The following is a 26,694-nucleotide window of genomic DNA, read 5'->3' on the forward strand; positions in this document are numbered from 1 at the left end:
TCTATAAATTTGATAAATTTTGTGGCACATGTGTAGTTCGAATATGATTTTGATATTGGAAGTATACTTTTTATTTTCGGCTCCCTGAATTATCAGAGCGTTCTTCTCGGCTTCCAAATCGGGCCTCTCTTTGGCTACAACGATGCCTAAAAGTTGGTCTTCCAGTCCGGCTTTTGTTATCATGAAATTGACGAGCGTCACTTTTACAGCCACTTCCGGTAAGTAATGGGGATTTCTTAATTTTGTCGTGATGTACAATCTAGTAAGACGTTAACAAATGAGTCGCTCAATCTTATTAAATAAAACGACCTACCTAAAATCTGAGCTATATTCCACGACGGAATCGCCCAGTTTCAAATATAAAGCGCCGCCCTGTTTGAATATCTGCTGGGCCAATACGGGTTCCAAAATCGGATCCAATTCCTCACCCACATTTTCCAACAACACCGGTTGACCGAACTGAATGGCGTTTTCGAGAATGCGAACGTAATCCGCTTGAGTGAAACGGATTATCGCCAAGTTGCTAGTCCGTTCCATATTTTTTATCCATTTGTTCGCTTGTCCTTGCGGATCGACCATTAACGGATATCTCCGCGCATTTCTAGGAGAGATTCATGAGTATGACATGGTAAAAATGCAGGAACGCTCAAACTTAAACACAACCAATTCGTGCACATTAAGAACATTTTAAGCCTTCGATTTCAACTATTGCATATGTTGCATATCGATTTTCGACGTAAAATATTTAAAGATCTGAATAACCGGTATGTACTAATAATTCGTATTCCAATGTTTTCTGGAAAATTACATAAACAAGGTTTCTTACGGTACTCGTACATTAGAAGTTTCCGTGGTTAACTTAAAATTGTGAATTTTTGAAGTACCGCGTCATTTCTCTAAGAATTCAATGAAACCTGGAAGCAATTTTACATTTTTACATAAATTAAGAATACGCACATACAAAGACGTCAACACACAGACACAAATTAGATAACAAATATGTTTGATTTTATCAAGAACTAAAAAATGAAATAATAAATGTTGCGATTAAGAAGTAAAAAATATAAAAATAAAAAAACACCGTTGATGCAATCAAGCATAAGACTCTTCTTGGCTTTGGTAATTTCTAATATCTCCAGAGGATCAAATTTTCAAATTTTGGCCACTCATGTAGAAGAATGACATTTTTATTCGGAGAAAAGTTATGTCACGTGGACAAAAAATAAGTTGCGAAAGGAGCTTTGATTTCTGTCACCTCAGTGTCCTTGTACTTTTTCACCAAACTGAAGTTTCCCATAACAGAGATCCTCCTGCCAGACTGTCCGATATAAATTGCATTACAATACTGATACTGATCTAGAAAAATAATCCATCGGATCCTTAACGTTTATTTTAAATTGTTTGTAAATCTATTGTTTGTTTTAAACGTCATAGATAAATTCCCGCTCTTGAGCACCTTGGCTAAGTGCAAGAAAATATTACCGAAATAGTTCAAGCATTGGAACTTGCGTTCTGGATGTTTTGATTTTATTATATAATACGATAACTGGTATGTATTGGCAATATATATATATATATATATATATATATATATATATATATATATATATATATATATATATATATATATATATATATATATATATATATATATATTGCGGCGAATGAGTTAAACGGACGCGTCTACGATGAAATATCAATGTAAATAGCAGTATACCAATAATTAATAGTTACAGACTTTTCCATTTTTGTTCCTTTATTTCATAAAATTGTAGGCGGAGTGACTTAGCAACGGTACAATATTAATGTAAATCAGAAGAAGTTCAACTTTGAAACTTATTTAGGTACTTACGATATAATAATCGCATTCTCGATACTAAAATTATCAGTAGGAAGTCCGTAAATGTTCCACTGCCTTATAACCACCGGCTCGCCCAAAACGTTGATCACTTGAAAGTCTTTGGTGCACACTATTCCAAAACCATTCAAGGTGTTAACCCATTGGTCCACTTGCTTTGTTCTAAATTGCATTGTGAACGCTCCCAGATAAGCCACAATTCCAGCGGAAATTAAAATATCCCCTGAAAGGCATCAATGTTGCAAAGTTTCCATTTTCGAAAACTTTGAGGGCTATTTCACTTATTTTTAAAAATAGAAAAAGGCATTTCTTCATATTTTTGTTGGAACTAGGAATTGTACAAATTAAATCTCCCTATCCTTATATTGTCGAGGTACAAGACTTTTTTGAAAATATCGCATGAGGTATTCGCCACCGTATCTGTTCTCAATATATCTTTTTGGGTAGGATTTAGTGTCAATCTCAGAATAAGTAGATTAGGAGGTTAAAGAGAAGTTAGATCGACAAGAAACACCCTGGATATTATTTTTTATTTTGACTAACCTATTGGAAATAGGAAAGCAAACACCAAAAATTTGTCGGATTAGTCCCTTTTTGATTTATTGGAACTGAAATTGACCGAGAAAATTTTTAAAAAAATTCTAGATCTGAAACGGTATACATATGACATTATGACTGTAACACTGAAAATGAAGTGTGAAAGATGACTAGAAAGAGCATTTTTCTTAGTTTTCGGTAGTTGCAGTTCAATATTAAAAATATTAAATTTTAAAGACTCTACAATTTATCTCTCATTATGGAGTATGGCATCAGAATACCGTTTATAAAAATAAGTTGAGGTTAAATTAATTTCTAATTAAAAGGCACGGGCATAAATGATTCATGTGGCTACTTTTTGACTTGACGATTGGTAAAATTTCACTTTTCTCAATTTATTAGATTATTTGCCTATTTATTACAAAAACAAAATACATTTTATATTTAATATTGATGATTCAGAAATTACTCACCGACCAACATGTTATACGTCTCGCCCAACTGGATGGCTGTGGCCCTCCACCTATCCTTCTCACCACCCAATCCGCCGATCAAATCCTCAGCCCTCTGCAACTTTAACTGACAGAGATTCACTTCAGCCGTTAATATCTCGAATTTCTTCTTCTCCGCGGCCAATCGTTCTTCGAGTTTCGCTACCCGTTCGCGCGCTTCGCGAAGCTGAGTTCTCTTGATTTCCAACGAAGCCATCGCTGCGTTAAATTGGCGCTCAGCGATTGCTAGTGCTTGTTTTTTGGGGGCCACGATTTTTGCTACTTTGTCGTACTTGGAGATTGCAATTACCCACTTGCAAATCCCTAAAAATGGAGTTTAATCACTGACTGAACTTTTCCAACACATCTACGAAACTTTGACCGTTCATTTAGGTTACGCGGAAATAATTTTTAAAATTATTATCATAGATTTTAGAGAAAAGACTAGAAAAAGTACCTCTCCTACTGTCGGTTACTTGTCGCGCTGGTTGTTTCATAGTATTTTCCTAGTTACTTAACTAAATTTGATGTACTGTATTGTATTGCATTGTATTGCATGACTTCTAACATATTCAGGAATTATTCTCCACCACTGATTATTTGTAAAACAGTCGCGATAAATAAAAAAGCAAAAAAAAATACCTTCGCAAGCCGAAGATGCGGTTTTGATTTTTTCAGGATCAAAACTTTCATCGTCTAGGATATGCTCCTTTAGTTTAGCCATAATACGGGGTGGAATGTTGTCTTTGTCGTAATTTATTAAGCTGTCCAGAAACTTAATATCCGTCAGCACTTTTTTCGATGGACCCCAGTAATCTTCTATTGTTCCTATACCAGTGGGTGCAGGAATCTTATCAGGTTTCACGTCCTGTAAGTCGAAAAGTTTAAGAAAAACCCGAACATTATACCCTATATATTTTGTTTTTCTCAAATGAAGAGTACGTTTCAGTTAGTATATGCCTTCAAGTATTGTGAATGTGAAACATTTTATATAAAGTGCATTTTTCAGGCAAAATAACTCATACAATAACATTTGATTGCGTCTAACCGCGACAATTAAAGTTCTGAAATTTCTTACTTTTATATATTTTGTTTTCCAAAGGATTCATTCAAAACCAAAGCTTCTAAGCATTCTAAGCATTAAACTTACCAATTTTTAATTAGTTTACAAAACTTTGTTAAGTGAATGTATAATGTTACACATGTTATAAAGCAAAAATTTGTTACAACTCTTTTAGTAGGTTTCAGACCAATAAACATAATTATACCACTATAGTTCAAAAATAAACAATTTTACAATAAATGCAGGAAACTCTCATCTCCGACTTCAACACAAAGTCCTGCGATATAGACAAATTAGACATTTTTTTATTTCAATTGACTTTTAACGAAGTATAGGATAATGTCATATAAAATGTGCTGAAACCACATAGATAATTTTAAATTTCAAATTTAAATTTTTTGCTAAATTATTTTTAAGTACACTTTTATTGTATTTTTTTAACCTTAATGGCAAGTTTAATCTAGAGTTTAACTGGTACAAGTAACGGGCTATTTGCCACCTTAGCTAGCCTGTGCCTAGGCAACATTAATTTTAAATTGACCTGTTCTGGACTTACAACAATCTGATATATTATCTTTTATAAGTATAATCGAAGCTAAGACATGGGCACGTTAATAAAATTTTTGCAAGAGTATGAATATGGCTTAAACAAAATAATTCTCAGTATTTCTTGTGCTCTGAACACCTCAAGATTCTTCTCAGAATTGATTCTGCATCAGATGAGAGTTTCTTGGTTAAAAACCTATTCATCTTTTTTAATAAATATGGCATTTTTATACTTTTCTCTGGATTAATGTTAATGCTATTGCACTCTCAGGTCCCGTATAATAGCAACTTGTTTATCGATCTATATTTAACCTAGAATGTGTATTAGAGAAACGTCAAATCGCAAGTTTTATAAAATTTTATAACATTTAATATAACAGCAAATCGCAGGTGAAGAAAAAATTGAAACAGTTTTGATTTTGAAATTGTTATCAATGTTACTTATTACTTATTAGTTAAATTGTTCACTAATTTATCAAAATTATAAATTGATTTTGATATAGTATCGTTATCGTTATTTCACTATTTCAATGCAATAGAATATTGCTACATAACTTAATAATGAACCGTGTAATTTAATAAAATTGGCTTAATCCATTTATGCCGCAAATTATTTGTCCTACCAAATTGCCAAAATCAATTAGATACTTATTTTAATGTTTTTCAGAAAACTTTGTTTAACTGCCCAACAAGTTTTATGTCTGATGGTTGTATTTCAAGTTTCAGATAATGCAGAACCTTTTATACGACTTTCTTTTTCAAAATAAATAAGAACTAAAAGTTCAGATTTTCACGAAATTATATATTTTCATGACAATTGTTTCGACAACACCGTGTCTTTATCACATGTAATATTTACAAACTACCTGGTACTATATATACCGAAAAATGACAATAAAATCTTAATTAATGTTGTGAGAATTTAAGTTCAATTTAAATCTAATTGATCGTTGAGCAAAACATTTGAATGTCTCATTTTGTTAATCTCCATGGCTTCTAATAAATTTAATTTTCCACTTTTTGTAGCTGTATGTAAAATATCAAAATTGTCATCAAAAATGTGTTTTTCTGTGATTAAGTGTGTAGCATAATTAGAATCTAGACTATTGTTTTTAAACGCTCTTTTATGTTCGTCAATGCGTTTCTCGAGGGATCTACCTATTTGTCCAATATAAATTTTAGGACAAGATCCGCATTTCAATATATAGACACCTGATTTTTAATATTTTGGACATTTCGCTTTATTGTTTTTTAAAAATGTTCCTATTGTGTTGTTAGTTCTGAAAGCTATTTTTAAACCACATTTTGACAAATGTTTCGGAACTTTTTCACTGGGTTCTCCTATGTATGTAATTGCTTTGAATTGTTCGTGTTCTGTATTAGATTTCGGACAAATAGAGTTTACTGTTGTCTCGATTTGTTTTTTATTTATAATTTTATAATTTTATTATAGCCGTTGTTCAGTGCAAAAGTTCTTTGTTGTAATTTCCTATTAGGAGTGGCGTATTAAGAAGTCTGTGTATTAGAGAGTGAAATGCAGCCATTTTGTGTTTGGGTGATTTGTGCTGTTATGTATTACTGTGTCCGTGTGTGAAGGTTTATGGTAAATGGAAAAATCTAATTTGTTTTACCTTTTCGTAATAGTTAAGTCTAAAAAGTTAATAGAGTTATCCTGTTCAATTTCGATAGTGAATTTTATACGATTAATATTTTAATTTTATAAGTTAATGTAATTTAAAAAATAATTCAATTGTCTGTCCGTTCCAACAAAGTAAGCAAAGACATCATACCACCATAGGTGCTTCAAGGATGTTTTAGTATGATATTTTCCAAATTATCCATAAAAATCTCAGCTAACAAAGGAGTAATGGGTTTCCCATAATCAAACCTTCCTTAGAGACGTAAATCTGTCCATTAAATTCAAAATAATTTTGGTCTAAAGAGACTATTAAGCAATCTAATAAATCTTGTTTTGCCAATGGGTTAACCTGTTTCCGAGTTAGGGTGAAATCTAACTAAATCTATCACATCCATAGGTGGAATACTGGGAAATAAGTTTTGTACATCAAAAGACAATATTGTTGCGTTAGAAGGAATTTTGGTATCTTTAATTTTGTTGATTAATTCAAAAGAATTTTTTATTGTAAATTTTGGTTGGAAAAGTTCTGGTTTAAGAAAATTGTTGCTTTTTGAAATATATTCTAGGAGATCCATAGCTATGACTCTCTTCCCTTTATCTGCACGTGTAAATAGCATGTTATTTTCAGAAGCTTTTTTTTTATAGAACTAGGAACAAAAAGATTCATATATAGTACCAACTTAATTGAACCCAAAAACACTGTATCATAAAATTAACCCTCAAAATAATATTTTTATTGGTTTCAATCGCCTTTAAACGTGTAAATAAAATAATTTACATGATTGATTACATCTTTCCCTACCTTTAAGATGCAAACAGCTTCCATCACGAGCTTCACGCCCCTCGGTGGATTTTTCATCGTTTTCACTATAGCGATATCAGCTGGAGTAATTGTGTTGAGAGCTGCCAATGCAGCGTTTAAAATCGGCATCACCTCCGCCATATCTGCCTCGCACTCATCCTTAATAGCTTGCGCAGCTTTGGCTTGTTCGTTAGCTACCTGAAACAAGCGAACTTTCGTCAATATCTGTTGTGCCCAACAATCAACTCCCCTGCCTTACTTCTTCGTCTTCCATTACAACCTTTTCAACTTCCGCCGCTTCCAACGTTTCAGTTTCCACCACTTTCATTGTCTCTTCAACTTTCGCTTGAGCAACCACCAATTCCGGTTGAAGTGCTTCCAGAGCCGCTTGCATCACGGCCACTTCGGCTCCTGCGTTTTCTAGCTTTTCCAAACCTACCTCGTATCTATTTTTAGCTAGAAGAATTTGCCTGGAAGTGTAATTTTACATGTACACATGTCGTACTAGATAAACAATAGTTTTCAAGGTTGAAAATTCAAAATTCAAATTGCACAAGAATTATGGTGTTAGTTACTTTCTTTTCCTCGCCAAAAAGGTCTTAAACGTATTAATCATCTCCAAGTATGACGTCGGGGTCACATAGTTAAAACGCCTTAATCTGATGAAGTATTCGTCTGATAATTCCTGAGTGGAAACGTGGAAAATCTGACACATATCGATGCAGACTTTTCTCTCTTGGGTGGTTAGTTCTATCTCTCCCAAAAATTTCTCGGCGACCGCAAGTAGAGCGTCTTCCGGCCAAGTCTAAAAACAGTGCGGCTTTTTGGTTTGATTGATTAATTGCGTTTTTAAAATCTTTAAAAAAGAAAAGTGCTAAAAATATGCTCATACCTGTAGATATAAGAATATTTTACACAGCGTGCTCCAAAGTTTAATTTTTATATTTTTATATATTTTCAAATGGTAAATAAAGTTACACATGTTATACAAACTTATGCGCCTTAAAGGTAGAATGCAAAAAAGTGTATCATTTTTATAGCTGATTTGATAAGCGTTTTAAAAAAGTTAGAAAAAAATAGTATTGCCGTTTTAAAAAATGACGCCATATCTCAAATTTAAGACCAAATTTATAAAATTTTCAAACTAATCGACGTGTTACGAGCATGTTTCCAAAAAAAAATTTCCTCGGTTTACTGAATATATTTCAAATTGGAGTTGCGCACTGCATAAAAAAAATCAGAACGTATTTCCTCATGACTAATAACCTGAAACCAATCTATTGTGCAGCAATTGACCAACGCCGGGAACTTCCTGATGCGATTCCTGAAGTGATCTCCGATAGGACTCATCGTAAGTACGATGTGCAGCTGTTCTCTTATAATCTGAACGAAGAAATTGAATAGCGCGGCAGGACTGCCATCAGTTTGTAACGACTTGTCGCGTTGCCTATCCAATTGCCTCATCTTCTCGCAAATCTCGATCTTTTCTTCCACCGTAAATAGATTGGGCACCTACAATACAAGACGTAAGTACGTAATAAACGTAAGGTGACTTTAAGGAATGAAGGCATAAACACAAGGCCGTAAGATCTTGGTTTCTGATTTTGATATTTAGAAGCATATTGAATTTTATTATATAGATATTTGCGTTTGAAATAATCGGTCCATGCAATTTTAAATGGTAAAATTTTAAAAAGTTCATTTAATTCATATTCAGTATAATCACAGGCATCCAATTGCTTCAAATAGAGACAAACACCAAAACAGAAATAAACAGTTAATACCCTGTATCTCAAATATTGACGACCCATCTTTTATCTTAAAATTAACCAAGGAACTATTTTTTAAAAGTTAAGCTACATATTTAATCCATCATCATCAGCATCCGCGAACCTCTTGCTTCCACTATTGGGCATAGGTCTCCTCCGTCTTCCACAGTATTCTGTTTTGTGCCTTCTGCTTCCAGTTTCCCGCTGTTTTTCTCAGATCGTCTACCCATCTTGTTGGGGGTCTACCCTGATTTCTGTTATTGTCTCTGAATCTCCATTCCATCAATCTTTTGGTACATCTGTTGTCGCTAAAGCGCGCTATATGACGAACCCATCTCCATTTGCCTTGAATAATTTTTTGTATGACATCTGTTATTTTAGTTCTTTATCGCACTAGCCTGTTTGGTAACTCTTCTTGTAATTCTTCCCAGCATTGCTCGCTCAATTTTCCTTTGATTTACTCTCAACTTATCTGCGGACTTTTTAGTCCACGTAAGCATTTCCGAGCCATTTGTGGTCACTGGTAAAATGCTTTGGTTGTAGACCTTTTTCTTTAAGCATATCGGCAAGGTCCCTATCAGAATATGTTGCAATTTACCAAATGCAGCCCATCCCAAACCTATACGGCATTAAATCTCGTATCCGGATGCCTTGGTGCCTTGTTCTTCATTTCTTGTAGGCTATTTTTCATCTACTCCGGTATTATTTTTGACGTAAATTCAGATCCTTGGTTTATTACTTTGAGTTTTCCAGTTTGTGTTTCACGTGTTTCCTTTAGTTGCCTTCTATATAATTCTTGGTAAAAGTTTGTTATTTTCTCCAGTTTGTCTTTTAGTTTAATAAATTCTTTTTTGTCGTCGTTTAGTTTTTGTCTAAGAATTTTCATATTTTCATCCTTCTCAGTTTGTTGTATTTCCTCAATGTTGTATTTCTTTTAATCTTCACGTATTGCTTTCGAGATCTCTCTACCCATGCTTCTGAGTTTAACTGAGTCTACTTTGTGCTATCCTCTCTTAATTTTTCTTCCTTTCAATAGCTTTTTGGTTTTTTTATTTAGCTTACGTGTTCTTGTGCAACTTTTAACGTTTCTTTGATTTTATTATACATAGTAACAGATTTACAATTCTGGATCATACGAAAAAAGTGCCTCAAACTTATTCTAGTCTTTGATTTCTTTCTTATCTTTTGTGGTTTTCGAAATAATTTCAAATTTATTTTATTATTCTGCTGGTATTTTGATAGAGAAATATTTTCACTTTCACCTATAATATGGTCTGAAGTTTACATTATAATGATATTTTTTCGTTTATGATGCAACACGTTTTATAAACACGAGTTTTATTTAACACGAAAGGAGCGGGGAATAGAAAATGTATAAATAAGTCTAAAATTGTTTTAGCAAACAAAACATAAATAAATAGTTAACACCCTGTGTCTCAGATAATGACGACCTTCCTTTTGTGTTAAAATTAACCAAGGAACTATTTCCTAAAGTTAAACTACATATTTAATTAAGACCATTTATAATTCTGGATCATACGAAAAAAATATCTCAAAGGGATTCTATATGGGAATATCTTCACTTTCAGCTATAGTAGATAATGATATTTTTTTTATTTATAATAATTTTATAAACAACACTTTACTCACGAGTTTGATTTGGCACGAAGGGAGCGCAGCGTGTTGTTTGATAAACGAGTATCTGAAGAAGATTATAAACCTATTAACCGACATTAATTTTTGTGTACATTTTTGCAGAACTTGCAAAATAACATCAGTGTTGCTAATATATACCGAAAACATCCAACATCTAATTGAGGGAATAAATATGTATAAAATTGTGAAGAAAATTAATCCACTAACAAAATAGTGTTAGAAAACAAAAATATTAAAAGGGGCAATGTCTGTAAAGAGAAAATTATTTGAAAGTGTAAAGGTCTAAGCCCACTTAGCGCGTTCAAATTCAAATTCAAATTGGAAAAAAAATGCTAAAATGTTTCGCATGTTATTTTAGTTAATGCCAGAGAGATGAATAATTTTCCATTTCTGTTCTACATGTTTTCTGGTCGTTTTGCTGGAGTTTATCCTATATTTTGTAATCAAAAAACTGAAATTTTTCAAGTTACCAGAAAATCTTTCCAAAATCGCACAATAAATTAATTACTTAGAGAGGGATCTTATAAGGATGTGGTACAGTTTGCAGTTTTTAAAGGTATAAGCTAGAACTTAAATTACCAAGGTGTAAGTGTTAAACAATCGTTTAATCCACACAAAAAATACCTCTCCAGAGTTCATCAGATTGCTAACATCCTCCAAAAATCCCTCCTCCTTAATTTGGGTGTCGCTGAATAGAAATACGCCATGTTGATCTGTAGCGCTGGTCCTCTTTAAAATCTCCTTTACATCTTCGTGCCATTCATGCGCGCCATAATGTCGAGTAATTTCCACTTGGAACAAGTCGTATTCGGATATGTGGGCCGCTAGGCGTGTCAATGATTGTCTCCCAGATCCGCCGACACCCACACACAGACCGTGACTTCTGGGCTGCTTAAGTATTCGACATATTCTTGACAGATGTTCAATGGCAAACCTGAATTGAAATGACAGTAAATTCGCATTCACGGTTCTGTTCCTTTTAAGGAAAAAAGCTCCAAAATGAAATCACGTATTTTATATTAAAGGCTCAGAAAACTTGCTAGTTGAACATGGGTAATCCGAAACACCAAAATCTGGCTGTCTAACACTAAACAAGTGGACATTGAGGAAACTATCAAATTTCCATTGTAATGCGACATTCAAATTCTGATCCGGAATAGAAAGTAACCAGAACTCATACTACTGCATACCTAAAAAGGACCAAGTTCATCGGTTTCTTTGTCATGTTGTTAAACTCATTCAGATAGCCCTCAGCAATATCCTTTAATTGTTCCAAATCTTGAACTTCAATATAATGCCTCTGATCAGCTTTCGGATTAGCAAAATCACAATAGATAAGTTTTCTCAGTTCCGGTTCTCCAATCTGAAAATGAATAATATAAAGAAGTTGTAAAAGGCACTTACTTCAATATTATTTACCGTAAAATTTTCTGGAGTCGTCAATCTCTGGAACATAACATCAACATTTTCGCGCAGTTTATCCGCGCACACATTTCTTAGAGCTTGGATAATCCAATTTCTGTCGTTCTCATCTACTAATCGATCGTAATACACTCGAAGGATTTCGTGCACCCATAGCCTTTTCATTGCAATTAGATCTTCCATTGCTTCGGGAACTGACAATAAAACCCCCTAAGAAGAAAAGAATGCACCCAGAGTTGGTTTTCGCGTTTCATTTTTATAATTAATTATTAAAGTGTTACTTTTTAAAGCAATAGTGGCGCCTATGCGAATAATCAGATCGAATTTATGTTTGCCGGTTCGATAAACATTTAAACTTCTATTGAGTGTGAATCAACAAATATTCACTTGAAAAAATATCAGTAGCGTTCCAGACGCAATATAGAGTAGAATTGTTAAATATTTAGGCTGTTACTAATCAACAACTGGAATATTTAATATTCAAGCTTCAAATCTCCAACAGAAGCTATGCTTTTTGTGGTTTTTATGGGCCACCAAAACTGATTTTCATAATAATCTTTTTCTTACCTTTACCCCACTGAGATCTTTTGCCTAGTAGATTTTAATATTAATTTAATGAATATCTAGAATCTTTTAGTGCCGTTATTTGAAAATTATAACTTTGTGCAAATCATGCATTTTTTTTGCATTTGTGCCTACATGCATTTCTGACGCTTCAAGTACTTTAACTTAACTTTAATACTTAAACTTTAACAATTTCGTAAGTGATATCAGCTCCTTTACCTTGGGATGACATATTGTACGAAAATTGATAGTAAAATAATTATACTAACTAAACTAATTTTATTTTTGTGTGATCGGCATGCGCCAATTAAAGAAGCCTTAATAACTAAGCCAAAAGCTCCTTGGCTGAGAGAAAACATTAAATTATTTATGAAGCAAATGGAGGCGGCCTTGCAGAAATTTAAAAAATCTAAACTAGAGTCCGACTGGATATGCTATAAATATCTAAGAAATATTACATTAACATCAATAAGAAAAGAAAAGAAGCAATATCTTGACTCCTTTATAAAGATTTCCAAAAAAACTTCCGCAACATTTATCAGAACCTCATGAGACTGTCCAGCAAAAATCAACTTTTACAATAACAATTTCTATAAAAACAATTTAAATTTCTCTTTTAAAATGACATGGTAAACAAAATTCTTAATAATATTAAAACTAACGCTACCGGAGTCGATGAAATATCCCCACGTATGTTGAAATAATGTAGTGTTTTTATTGATAAATGCATCACGCACGTTATAAATTGAAACACGCTATTTTCCAGTTTAATGGAAAATTTCTGTTATTAAACCGCTACCTAAAAGATTAAATCCCTTAAATTATAATGAAATTCGTATCATAAGTATTCTCCATGTTTTGTCGAAGATATTCTTTATGAACGACTTTGTATTTTTAAACAACTGTTTTAGCGCTTTTAGAGTTTTCGAAGCATTCTCTACAATTAGCCATGGGCTGTTGGTGGCTAAACTACGATACTACGGTTTCAATGTAGAATCTTTTAATATTCTCAAAACATACTTAACTTTTAGATTTCAATCAATTCTTTCAAATGATAAATATTCGTAAAAGTTAGAAATCGTATCCGGTGTCCCACAGGTATCAATTTTAGGCTTATTGCTTTTCCTTATTTATACTTCTGATAACTTTAGATCTTTAAAATTCTGTAAAATTCAAGCCTTCGAGGACGATGACACAAATTCATTATAACTTCAGCCCCGACAATTATAAAGAATTTGAAGTATACATTAACGATGACCTTCAAACTTTAAATCAGATGTCTCAAGACCACAACTTAAAACTTAATCCAAGTATGTGTAAGATATGGTGTTTGGGAATGACAAGAATGTTAAGTTGCTAAAGAAAAAATTAAATATAGTGATCAGAAACTCAAATTAAATTTTAAGGATCTGGGAATTATCTTAGACACCAAACAAAGATTCAAAGAACGCCTAAAAAATGTTTCAAAAATCCTTTGCCTCCACGAAAGTCTTATATAATAATATATTCAAGTATAATATTTCAAGTAAACAACTGAAACGAAGTCTGTGGGAATCCCCTGGTCCTCTCTAACTTCAATTTGTGACTTTGTGTACGGTTTTTGTTTGCATCAGCACAGTAAAAAGTGTGTTCATGGTAACGTAAAGTTTGTCTATGGTATGAGGAAATTTGATCATGTATCACACTTATAAGATGATATAAAATGGCTCAAAATGAATGAGCGAAGAATCCTACATTTGTCGACATTTTTGTTTAAAGTAATAAATAACCTTAATTCGCCAGTTTCCATAAAAAAACGCTTAATATTTCAAACACTGTCCGCAATATTAATATTACAAATAATGCCATTAACGATGCCATATCATAACACTGCAATCTTTCAGCGCTCATTTTAATACAACGCCTTAAACTATTCACACTAAATTCCCAACCAGTTTCTTGATATGTCTTTGCATAATTTCAAAATACAATTTAAAAAATATCTTCTAACTCTCTATTAACGGGCTTGAACTAAAATTAGCAATATAATACCTATATTTTACGTTCCAAAATGTTATAAACCAATTACTTCTCCTCCAATGTTATAACCTAAAATTTAGGTACTTAAATGTATATAATTTGTTTTTCCTGTAACTTCCTGTAATTTCCACAGTATATAATTACAGTAATTTCTATAGGTAATTTTTTTTCGGATTATCATGGTATTGTTCAACTATGTTCGTCTTCGTTTGGTTCAGTAGAGTAGCCAAAGGCTAGATTTGCGCCAAACTTGAACAGGTAAATGAAATTATTTCTTTGTTTTAACTTAATAAAATCAAAGTTAGGACATGGGTTCATATTAAGTTTTTTTTTTAATGAAATACGTACCTGAATTACTCTGGAAAAGTCTCTTAAATTAAACAAATAATGGGACTTTGATGGAGTGGGAAGCAAGTTTACGCGGGCCATTTTATAAATATCCAAAGTAGCCAAAACAATTTCTTCGATGCAAGGGTCGAATTCTTTCGAGAATCCCCTAAAAATGGAATTGAAAAGGTAAATCCAAAATAGTTTAATCAACAACTAATAACCGAGCACCTTGTGTCCAAGTGCCAAAGCATGATTTTACTAAATATGTTGATCAGGGTGCTGTCTTGGAATTCGTCTATGCAGTAATAATTAAAATGCCTAGTGAACCTGGGAGTTACTACATTTCCTCCGCTAGCGGGCGGGCACATGGCGCACATGAACTGCAATGTGATAGAATTATCGAATAGGACAATCAATTTAGGGACAATTTAGAGGCGATCACCTGAATGTCAATTAACTTCATCGGCACGATCTCTTTCAAATCATACCACATTTGATGGTCGAACCATTGTCTTATTAATTCAATGGGAGGTTGTGCACCATAAACTTCCTTCAGTGGCATATTGACATCGTCTATGAAGACGACGCATTTTTTCGTGACTGGTGGACCGTAGACCCCTATTTTTTAATACATTTTTTTAATATAGATGATGATTCCACATCACCGAAAAAACAAACAAAAAAAACAGACTAAAGTACATTTTTTTAAATATTTTTATAATTTAATTTAATTTATGATGATGATACAATACACTATTTACGAATACAAACAAAAATCTAATAATTTTTTTTTACTTTTACTGCATTTGTTAAAGATGCTTTTATTATGGGTTTTTAAAAACAATGAAATATAAAATGTTTCCCTTGAAAATTCAAATTACAAAAGTATTTATAAAACATAGATTATAATCTGCATGCATTTTTATTATTAATTGTATATAATGTTTAATAAGACACTTAATATCAATAAACGTAGGCAATAGGTTAACTCTGACAAAATACAAACGTTAATTATTTTTAATGTCCGCCTATCGTTGTCATCGCGTTTTACTATCTTATAATTAGACAGTCAGATACTAAAGCGTTATTTGTATTATTACTATTATTATTATTTTAGACGCTCGTTGTAATTCTGTCTCTGGCTGTAGACATTTTAATATTTTAGAAAGATATAGCTTTTGTTATTGCATAGCACACATGCTCCAAAATTTTTAAACGCAATTGTGAATAAAGTGAAACACAATCAACCAGTTTTACCTTTTCTGCGTTTATCTAATTTCGCCATTATGATATTCTGGGTCTGATTGGCAGTTGTTTGGGCAGAAAAATTTATAAATAAAGGAATGTAGACTTGCAGGTCGTTCTTCTTTAACAAGAAATCCTAAGAATTTTATTTTAATTTTTCTATTAATAAAGGTAGGCAATTTATACTTACTGTTGCGTACACCGATTTTCCGGTTCCAGTTGGACCGATAATCATAAGAGCTTTCTGGTGCTGAACCAGCAACTGCATTAAAGCAGTCGTTCGCACAGTTTCAGCGGTAACCACAATTATCTGATTCACCGGAATGTCCCTCGGAATAGGGGGCGCATTTAATAGTTCATCGGACCACAACTTCCATTTACCTTTACCCTACACAGACAAAACAAATCAGTTCCTAAAATAAAGCACATTTGTCTAATTAAATAATTTAATTCATATCGAGCAATTAAATATCGAATTCGGGGAATTATTTTTTGTTATTCGTATCTCAAATAAAATATATTTGTTGAAAGAAAATTATATTTGCCAGCATAAGTCTTACACTATTACAAGAAATAGGTTTGAAATATTACAATTTTACTTTATTTATTGCATTGGGGTATACTAGGTACAATTATTATTTATTTGCGAGAACGTTTCGTTAAACTAACAAAAGTAAAATATTTATTTCAAGCAATATAAAACTAATTTACATTAAAATGAAGGAGCAACTTGAGAAGGATAATTTTTAATTGAACGAAAGGTAGCGAAAGTCGACGTTTTGGGCAAAATCAAATTTGATGTCTTGATGTCGGTTTCTTCGCGTAGCTACTTGTACGTCAGTATTCCACTCATTTGGATCGACCACTGAATTGAGAGACAGCAATTTATAAAAATATGGGTAACTTTTGTATGGCTTATTAAAAAAAAAAATTATTTATAAGAAGTTCTGGTTTAATTCAGCTCAGCTCAGGAAAAAACTCTCTATGCGTACGCATCGCATATAATTTATTTTTAATTTGTGTTTGAAATTTTTCAAAAAGGCACTGTAAATCGATATCTATATGTAAAGAAAAGAATTTGCCGCCAAAGAGCAAAATAAAATTAGCAAATAAGTCCGGTTTAAAAATTGCTTAAGCGCTCATTCTGGAGATCGGATTTAAATAGTTTAAATTTAAATGACTTATAAAGGGCATTTTTATGTACCCAAAAGTCGGAAGCTAATTAATTTAGTCAATTTAAGACAAAAAATGGTTTACTTTCAAATATAAAAAATATTGGTGTTTCATTTTCTTTTATTTCCGGTACCAAAACTCATTGCATTTATTTTTCATAAAAAATAGTTTTTCTCGTTTTTTATTATTTTTCGAATTCAACTGAAAAAAATTCTTTTGAATTTTTGTGCTTAAGTGTGATTTGAGAAAGGCGTTGCAGGTAATTTATTTTGATACAACTTTTGTCGCCTTTTATTAATTTTATTTTTGTAATATTCTTCATACCTCTTATTAAAGCAACGAGTCAGTTTGGTTATGCTAATTTTTTGGTTAGTTTACCTCTTTAATAAATCTATAGTCAAAAACTCCTTCGCCGATTGGTAATGTAAAAATGTACGGTTTTTCTGGCTTCTTAATCTGGAATGGTACGTTGAGCATTTCGGCGGTTTTCTGCGGAAACTCTCTCTCCAACAGACCTCTGAACATAAGATTGAACTTCTCTCTACTCAGATTGTCTAGGGTGCCACCCATCGACCATATGCATGCGAAAAAGAACGACCCCTCTATTTGAGCTCTTACGTCTAAATCGGATACTTGTTCGCGATATTTTTCATCGTAAAAGTCGTCCATGAAACAGTCGAAAAGATTCATTGTCGATTTGAGAAGGTTGTGATCTGACGTAGATACTATTTGCTGAAAATTCAGACCTTTTGCATTTTTAAGTAAGTACTTAGCTTCTACTGATTTGAAATGAAAATGATATTAAGTTGGTAAATTGTAAGGTGCAACTAAAATTGTTGCTTACCCGAACACCTCCCTTATGTATTAGCCACAGCAATGGTTTACAAAATCTTAAGAAAAGATTATAAATCATAGACTTGTAAAAATCGCTACTGATGAACGGAGGTAATGTACTTAACCAGGACGTTAAAAGCGGCTCCCAACCTAATGATCTTGGTTCCATATATATCATACCAACCCTGGAAACCTGAAAAGTCACATATATGTTACGCTTGCATGTCTATATTCTTTGAAAGCAGTAACCGTCGCTGGTGATGCTACATCCAAATCCATTGGTTCGTATATAAGATTCGTCGTGTTGGATAATTGTATAATTTCCCCTGACATAAGGCATAGTTTTTTGTTATCATCCAAGACGGTATTCATATTCTCAATCCAAACTGCATCCACAGGCCCATCAAAAATCAACCATTTCCTAAGTAATAAATAGGAGTTTCATTACTCCTTTTCATCATTCCGTGTTATGCAAAATGATTTTTTTACCCCAAATAAAAATTCACCACATAAATACAGTGTGTCCACGATTGAAAACGGATATTATTAGAAGAAATAGACTAAATTAGAACAAATTTGCATGTTTTTCTTATGTGGCTAAGTTGTAAAACTTCAAAAACGTATGTTATTTATGTCCATTATAAAAAATTCTTCCCAAAAAAGGAGGATTGCTGTAATAAATGTTGCTTCAAAAGAAGGAAAAGGAAATTATCATATTATTATTTAAGCATTTTGATATTTATTTAAACCGATTTATTTATATTAATAAAAAAAACTGAAAAAAACATTGGGATATTTGGATTTCGTTATATTTTAAAATTGTAGAAATATGTAACATACAAGCTAGTAACGCAGATAGTGCGCACCCTTGTGGCAATTTTAACTCACGTATGTATATTCCGAATTTTAAAAGACAATATTTGTGAGCTACTAAATTTTATTAGTTTTATAGTGCATTTATGCATGCTTATTCATTTTTTTTTAAATAAAGTCACAAACCGCGATTAAAAGACAGTAAAAATGTTTAAATCGGTTAGATGGTTCAACAGATATTGACGAGCAAATATTGAAAAATAAAAAAATGTCTTAAAGCAAAATAATGCGTTATTTCCCAAACCATCGAACGTTGTTTTCAAAGTTACAGCCATTTATATTTTATATAATATAAGTTTTATATTTTATCGTGGTCGAGTTCTGAGCTTGAAAATAATTTGCAGCTGTTTCCTTTTTTCCCAAAACTCTCGACCTTCATACGCAACCGATGCGTATCCTTATCTGAACACATTTCATACAGGATCAGTAAAATTACCTAATTTGTGGACTTTAATATGTATTTTTAAAAAAGTTTAAATTATTAAAAAATCAAAATATAAAATTAAAAAAAAACATCGTCTGAATTGTACTCTTAAAATACAGGCTTAACCAAAATATGAAAAAAGAAAAAATTCCAAGAAATGAGCTGTCTAGTACAACCAAGTTAAAAAATCTGAGACTAAATGGTGTTAGTACTGACCTTTCTTCAGTGGCAGACATCGCATATTGCCGAAAACTCACAGCTAAAACACCATCCGACCACTCGTGAGACACCGGGTCAAACTGTCCATATAATTGTCCCATCGTTATTGCTTTTGGATTCATTACGGTATAAATAACCCGATGTTCGTCCATACCGCCCTAGAATTTAACCCTTTCTTAGTGTTGAAAAAATTGTATGAGCCGGAACTTACCCTCTCCTCGGCAAGACTCAGTGCATCAGCGAGTATTCTATACGACGTAGTTTTTCCCGCAAAAGGCAATCCGACAATCATCAACCCATGTCTGACTAATATCATTTCGTATAGCTGTTCAACTTTTTCCAAGAAAGTCGGCACGCATTGTATATTTTGAGCATTGCAAGTGTCTTTGATGGCATGACTAAGCACATCGTAATCGGGTTCTGGCAAAATCACCCCAGGAAACAGATCAGAAGTGATACCCTACAAAATGAAACCACTGAAAAAATTGATTTTGAATACCAGCGAAAATAACCTGAAACAAGGGTATATCGTGGTGAAGGAACTTCGCGAGGTTAATATCTTTAATTGACCTCAATATCAAAATGTCTTCTTTTTCGTGAGGATACCGCAGCTTCAATGCTCCTGCTGCCCTCAATACTGATTTCACTGCCCGCATTCCTAAAAGTAGAACGAATATCCCCGTTCTTTGCCCCTCGTCTGCCGGGGTAAATCAAAGACCTAAGTTTCTACTTTTAAAAATGTTTGTTGATCTCTCATTACTGCTTTCCTTAAAACGTTCCCAAGGAAAATATTGATTTCATGGAATTTTTATGTATTTTTATTTTTATTTTATAGTTATTAATATTGCATTTTCTTTATCGTCTTCATTTAAGTCTACGCTTGTTACACTTTACTATTTAGTATTTGAGTATTATAAGTCATAGTTTGAAATGAAACCATTTTCCGAAGTTGCATTTTGACTTCGGCCCTTTTATATTAGGCATCTTTGATTTCACGCCCAAGTACTTGTACTTATTTATCCAAACCAAGATCCCTTTTAGGCGTTAGGATCTTGGTTTGGACAGAGGAACATTACTTACTTTTACTCATCTTTCTATTTTAGTGATATCTTTAAACTGAACAAATAACCTGAATTACAATTTCCTTTAAAACGAGGGATGCAGGTTTTCGATAACGATCTATTACAAAAATAACGAAAGGTACTAAATTAGTTTCACAAACATGAAAACAAATATGAAAATCAAGTAGATACTTTATTATTCAATAAATAAATATTAAAAACGAGACTTGCAAATAAATAGCAAAGAAAATATATGCAGCAGTTAAGAAACCAACTAATATTTCTGAAATAAAATTCACTACCTTCATCTTGAACATTACATATTTTCTACTAACCGTAGTCATAGTGGAATTGGGATGAAAGCTGCTCCGAACACAAGCGGTAAGTAGCCACAATTTTAATCGCTAAAGGTCGCGCGATCATAAATCCTGACGCGTAAAGTTCAATTTCAGCAATCATCGCATAATCAGGTACCATCATGGCCACAGACCGGAATAAAGCTTTTAGATTGTCAGGCAACTCTGTACGGCCCGCATAACCTATACAACAAAATGTTAGATAACTTTATCCATCTAAGGTAACACGAAACGTATCCACTGGACTTTTGTTTGTTATATCAGACGCTTCGATTCATTTTTTTTTTGCAAATTAAGTTCTCATTCAAAAAGCTAAGTAAGGCTATACAATTAACAACAATCTATTACGTTCCAGCGTTAACTCTCTGTAGTCCCTAGTTGTTACCCGTTTTTGTATACACCACGACTTGTATCAGTTAATGGCAAAATTTGAAACCATCACGTCTTTTTCCTCTCTATAAGGATAAGTTTAATTCCATGGGTTAAATGATTCATTGAGTCCATTAATAAGCAAATAAAATTCAATTTAAACAATTTCATCGACGCGACGAATCGGCCGTTTACCTGGATTCATGGTAATAAACACTGCACAGGTCGGATCCAGATTAATTTCTGTGCCTTCAAACAGCAATTTTTCTACGCCTGAATTAATACCTCGCTGAATAGTTAATATTTGCTGAGCTACGACAGACAAGACTTCAAGATCGATTCGGTTAAATTCGTCGAAGCAAGACCAGGCTCCACACGAAGCTAGCCCCTGAAACACAACGACCAACCCATTTTCTTTCGAATTATTCATTTATTTTAACCAATAATTGCCTTAAAGAATTTTCCTAATGCGATATAATCTAACCCGTCCGAGCAGTTAAATACTACGCATTGCTTTGCCACAGCTTTGGCTAGATCCTTTGTCGTCTCTGTTTTACCAGTTCCGGCAGGTCCTTCCGGTGCCCCTCCTACAATGGTCAACAAAAATAAGTGTTATGAGCAAACATTAAGACACGTTAGGCTATTCAGTTCTAGTGGTGGCTACCATTTTCCAAATTTGCACTTTTGCTTAAGATAGAAGGTAAAGTAAATAATGATTTGACATTTTCGTAAAACCATCCAGCCTTTTTTTGGTTTCTTTTTATATTTATTTTTTGCACACCTAAATGTAAATGAAGAGCACCAAACAAGGTCCTGTAGCACCTTTCGGTTAATGGAGTCACTACCAATCTAGTGGTGTTCCCGAGATATTCATAACCATATCTGAGAGTGGAGTTCACCATGGACGTAATTAATTGGTTTTCCTATGGAATTATAAAATTAATTAAATTAATTTAATGGTTTCGCAGAGAATAATTCACGTTGTTGCTATTAAAAGTTATCCAAATCAGACTGGCATTTGCAAGATCTGCCAGAAACGTATGAGTTTTTTTAATTATATTTATTATTTTATTTTGTTTTATTATATACGCATTATCGAACGAAAAATAATGCACCATATTATAAAGGGTATTAAAGCTCTTGCTTAAATTTAATATCAGTATGGTTGCCATGAACGCTTAATAAAGAAATATCCTGGACTAACCAAAACTAACCAGATATCAAGAAGTATTTCGAAGAATGGGACACAACAGACTACTTTTGAATATTATCAATATATCTTCGACTTATCCTTAACGGAAAAATAGAAGGAAGTGAGTTACTTCATGTAGCACAAGATCGCCAAAGATATAGACAGTCGCCATCGTTCAATAGGGAAATGACACTTGAAGAAGAATAAGAAGGAGTATACAAGGTTATTAACGGTGAGTGTCCTATTAGACGTTTATGGAGAATGAGTTACGGTAAAAACCTGAAAAGTTGGTTACTTATGAAAGCAAATATGATCTACGTTCCTAAAATATTTTTCATCAACTTTAGTTTTTTAACACCCTGTATATTATTAAATTTTTAGATTCTGCGAAACATTCTGGAACTTTTTTATATAACATGTACTACACCTATCTTGAACGTTTTCGGAAATAAAAAATACTTTTTAAGAAATTTGGAAACAAGCAACCCGATATAAAATAATATTTTTTTCGGAACCGGTCCAAATACACACTTGAATTTTTGGTTGCGGTTCCCTATTAAATGGCTTTATCATAATATAGGGCGCTTACAGGGCGTTCATAAGATAAGACCCAATTGGCAAGATATAAAAATCCATATTCGTTTCCATAAGTAGCCAACATTTCATAAAAGTCCAATGCCACTTGCCGAGAATAATCCTGTATAGTAACCAATGTGATAAAGTAACCATATGATTTGACCCTCCACTGCTCGCTTAACCGACAGCATTAGAAATATGCTCGATTGACTAAAATGAAATGGGCTTCCTTCCAATTCCATTCTACCTGCGGTTCGTATAAAATATAGAATTAAAATTTTGTCATTGGTGTCTGACAGATCCGGCAAAACCGGCAATAAAATTTAGAAAAGTTCCGTTTGTTGGTTCTTCGGAACTTTTAATACGATACTTAACGTGAATCACTTTAATTAAGGGCCGTACATACCTCCCAATAATACCGCAACTGGCACAGCCAGTTGAAATCGTGAACAGATTTAACCTTTAAGTCGATCAGTCCGGCAACTACGTCTTTCGCGTGTACATCTAACACTACGAGGGCTCCTGAAACAAATAACTTGCTGTACAGAGTTAGATTCGCCTAGAATGTTTATTCTACCGAGGGTTATTCTATTTTGGACGCTTAATTTGCCGCGGACCAAGTCGACTATTTTCGATATTTCGTAATTACATTTTTCCAGAAAAGCTCCCATGGCATCCAAGCCTCGGGATATAGCTTCGGTGACCTGTGTGGTCCAGAAACAGCTACTGACGGACTGAACACATTGGCCAGGCCACTTTAAAACCTACAATTATGAGGTTTTTTTAAAGTTGAAAATAAAACATGCTCAAGGAAAAACGAAAATGCCGAAAAATTATCTAAAAGTGTATTTATAAAAAAAAATCCTACAATATTCAGGTCCATTTTACAGCATTTATTAAAATAAGACAGACTTCGTAGTTAGGTGAGCTCTATTACAGAAGTTCACAGGAGTAAATCAAATTTATAATAGAAATATTTGAGTATCTGTTGAATATTTTAATTTTTCATCATTCATTAACAATTTTATATTATTTATTTGTTTTCCTATTTCCTTTAGTTTAGACTTCGTATATCGTTCAGTGTATGCAATAATAGCACATAAAAAATTGCTATTTTTAGTTAATTGTACCATAAAATGCACACATTTGTATTTTAACAACAAACAATAACGGCACATGGTTATCTTACTTCAGTTAGGCTAGAAAAAGTACCACCATTGAATTTCCCGTGTTTTTTAACGATCTTAGACGCAAAACTGGCACATAATAAAGCGTGTACGTATTGTTGTCAAAAAGGTTCGAAGAAACTGCTTATAAAGTCGTGGTAATGAGTTGCGATGATTTTTTTGATTTTAAAAAACTAGAAGCCCAAATTTCATTTAACTTTCACAGTTCAAGCAATATTGTCAAAATAAATGACGCATGTGTTTTCAAATTAGCAAAAGATGCTTCTGACACATTTTTCTATAAAACACCTTTTAGTGAAACTGACTACAGAAGCAAAGAAAAATGCGAGCAGGCCTAACTTTTACATCTATTGGATATGTGAATCTAGATTCTAGACCGTGCCTATCGATATGTTATACCAATTCCAAAGAAAAAGTTTTATGACTTAATGGACTTGCCACAAAGTAATGCTATTAAAAAATGTACCTTTTATGATAGCCTGGAAGGTGGCAAAGACTGAAATGTCACGGTTTTTTAGTTACTTTGAAAATAGTACTTTTTGTTTATTTTCCAAAAATAAGATCAGTTGGTTGTTGCTTTTACGTGTTTCATTGATTTTCAGTTCATTTTTTTTAAGTTACTATTATCTACCTATTTCGCAAATAAACCTGCCGTATATATTTTATGCGTATTTTTACAATAAAATGATGTTAAAACTTTACTTTTTTACTTTTTGCAAAACTTCTGGATTCCTTCTGCGACGGTTTTTGCTGAGTCGAAATTGCTGACGTTTCGCCGACGTTGCATTACAGTAGCCTGTTGAAGTTTCTTTGAAAACTTGATGTTAAAACTTTGATATACTGTTTTATTGAGAATTTTTTTATCAAAATATTGCATTTTATTTGTGAAATTGATGTGTGAAAAATAAATCAAAAACGGCACAAAATTTTAAAATATTTAACAAAGGACCTCAAAAAATACTTTATATACAAATATAATGTATATAATAATAAATTCTATAATAAGTAGAAGAGTTGATATAAGTTATCTCAATATTTCAGATTTATTTTCCTAAATCACTAATTTTCTCGGAACAATTATTTTGTGGATGGGCCACTATTGCACCCCGTGAGCATATGTACTTTTGGAACATTTCCGCTTCATTTACACTCTGTTATTGTGTTTTATCACTCCGATCTTATAGTCGCATTCAGACGAGGTTAATAAAAATACGAACTGCAAATTCAGCAAAAGTGAATCTTACCCATTGGTCTCTAGAGCGCTTTGGATAATCTTCGATAGATTTTGTCACCATCAAATGAACTGCCTTTTTCATTTCAGTTTCGAGTTGAACTAGCCACTTTTCAACTTGCCCCCGAGCTAAGGCCGTCTGAATAATATCTGGCAACGGAACCACTTCGCCTTCGCTAGATTTCATCTCCGTTACATCCAAGTCTTCAGTAAATGATAACGTAGCAATACCTTCGAAACATTTCTTGAGGTGGGGTTGAACTCTGTAACAACAAAATTAGTTTGCAGGAAGTTTGTCGTTTAGCTCCCAATCGTAGTTTGAGATGACACTTTTCTACCTCTTTGGATCTTTGGTTTCCGACAAAATTTCCAAAAGCTCGTCGTTGGAGAGGAAGAAAAATCTCGGAAAAAACAATCTCTTCTTCTCCAAATAATCGTTCAGACCCCTTTGAATCAATTCGAGCAGATTATTACATTTTTTCAACCTTTCCGCCATCTTATCAATTTCAACTACGACGAGTACTCTCGAATCGCTATAAACGGTTTTCATGAGGTCTCTCCATATTTTGTCCACCGCACTGAAACGTCGACCCTCTTCAGGCATTTGTTGCTGAATGTCGGGAGATGAAAATATCGGTTCTAAATACATCCAAGTGGCCTGCACTTTGAACCATTCGTCTAAAATCTCTTGAAGTAATTGAAGTTTCTGCTCCCAGGCGCTAAAATTTGAAACTATCGTCAATGGGGATACAAGCGATGATTGAAGGAAATTAACCAAAACAAAGTGAAAGATTAATATACTGCATCGCTGAGCATTCACACCCAACATTGAATAAAACCGAAACATTTGATTGCCCAACCTCTAATATAATTGAGCATCTTTAATGGAGATGAACATGTTCATCTTTCTACACCATCAGTGCTCTCAAGAAAAGAAATATACAGAAAATTTTATGATGAGTGTGGCAAAATACTATATCTCTCTGTTTTGAAAAAATGAATAGATGCTGCATAAAATCAAATTTTTCAAAAATATTTTCAATTATAAAGGGTGTTTCATAAACGCGTAGTATAACGAAAATATAGTTTTTTTTGCAAATTACGATTTTTTCAATAAATGTTTATGTGACACAGAATTTTATCCGTACATTTTATTTAATAAAAAAAATAATTAATCCGATTTTTCTAGAATACCCTGCTTAAACTTATAGAGCTCTAAAAAATAAACTTACCACTTTTATTTTCAGGACTTACCAGA

General features: G+C 33.0%; 1 protein-coding gene across 1 annotated transcript in view; it reads right to left on the reverse strand.

The window, feature by feature from the left end:
• Positions 1-26,694, reverse strand: part of LOC132696127 (dynein axonemal heavy chain 7) — a 47,325-nt gene that overhangs the window by 11,112 nt on the left and 9,519 nt on the right. Inside the window, exons 11-41 of the mRNA XM_060660759.1 lie at positions 25,775-26,155; positions 25,450-25,699; positions 23,596-23,782; positions 23,425-23,540; positions 22,032-22,173; positions 21,701-21,837; positions 21,446-21,638; positions 20,861-21,064; positions 19,977-20,122; positions 19,676-19,924; positions 19,462-19,622; positions 18,198-18,369; positions 17,959-18,141; positions 17,493-17,846; positions 16,132-16,329; positions 15,954-16,077; positions 15,139-15,314; positions 14,925-15,076; positions 14,715-14,862; positions 11,781-11,993; positions 11,552-11,724; positions 10,986-11,295; positions 8,203-8,448; positions 7,512-7,741; positions 7,196-7,406; positions 6,937-7,134; positions 3,529-3,754; positions 2,869-3,210; positions 1,853-2,081; positions 314-601; positions 68-259 (exon numbers count right to left, since the gene is read on the reverse strand). Of these exons, the coding sequence (XP_060516742.1) occupies positions 68-259; positions 314-601; positions 1,853-2,081; positions 2,869-3,210; positions 3,529-3,754; positions 6,937-7,134; positions 7,196-7,406; positions 7,512-7,741; positions 8,203-8,448; positions 10,986-11,295; positions 11,552-11,724; positions 11,781-11,993; positions 14,715-14,862; positions 14,925-15,076; positions 15,139-15,314; positions 15,954-16,077; positions 16,132-16,329; positions 17,493-17,846; positions 17,959-18,141; positions 18,198-18,369; positions 19,462-19,622; positions 19,676-19,924; positions 19,977-20,122; positions 20,861-21,064; positions 21,446-21,638; positions 21,701-21,837; positions 22,032-22,173; positions 23,425-23,540; positions 23,596-23,782; positions 25,450-25,699; positions 25,775-26,155 (6,531 nt within the window). The remainder of the gene's footprint in view (positions 1-67; positions 260-313; positions 602-1,852; positions 2,082-2,868; positions 3,211-3,528; positions 3,755-6,936; positions 7,135-7,195; positions 7,407-7,511; positions 7,742-8,202; positions 8,449-10,985; positions 11,296-11,551; positions 11,725-11,780; positions 11,994-14,714; positions 14,863-14,924; positions 15,077-15,138; positions 15,315-15,953; positions 16,078-16,131; positions 16,330-17,492; positions 17,847-17,958; positions 18,142-18,197; positions 18,370-19,461; positions 19,623-19,675; positions 19,925-19,976; positions 20,123-20,860; positions 21,065-21,445; positions 21,639-21,700; positions 21,838-22,031; positions 22,174-23,424; positions 23,541-23,595; positions 23,783-25,449; positions 25,700-25,774; positions 26,156-26,694) is intronic.

The sequence above is a fragment of the Cylas formicarius genome, unplaced genomic scaffold (assembly GCF_029955315.1).
Source record: "Cylas formicarius isolate icCylForm1 unplaced genomic scaffold, icCylForm1.1 PGA_scaffold_1__22_contigs__length_36826433, whole genome shotgun sequence".
Taxonomy (NCBI): Eukaryota; Metazoa; Arthropoda; class Insecta; order Coleoptera; family Brentidae; genus Cylas; species Cylas formicarius.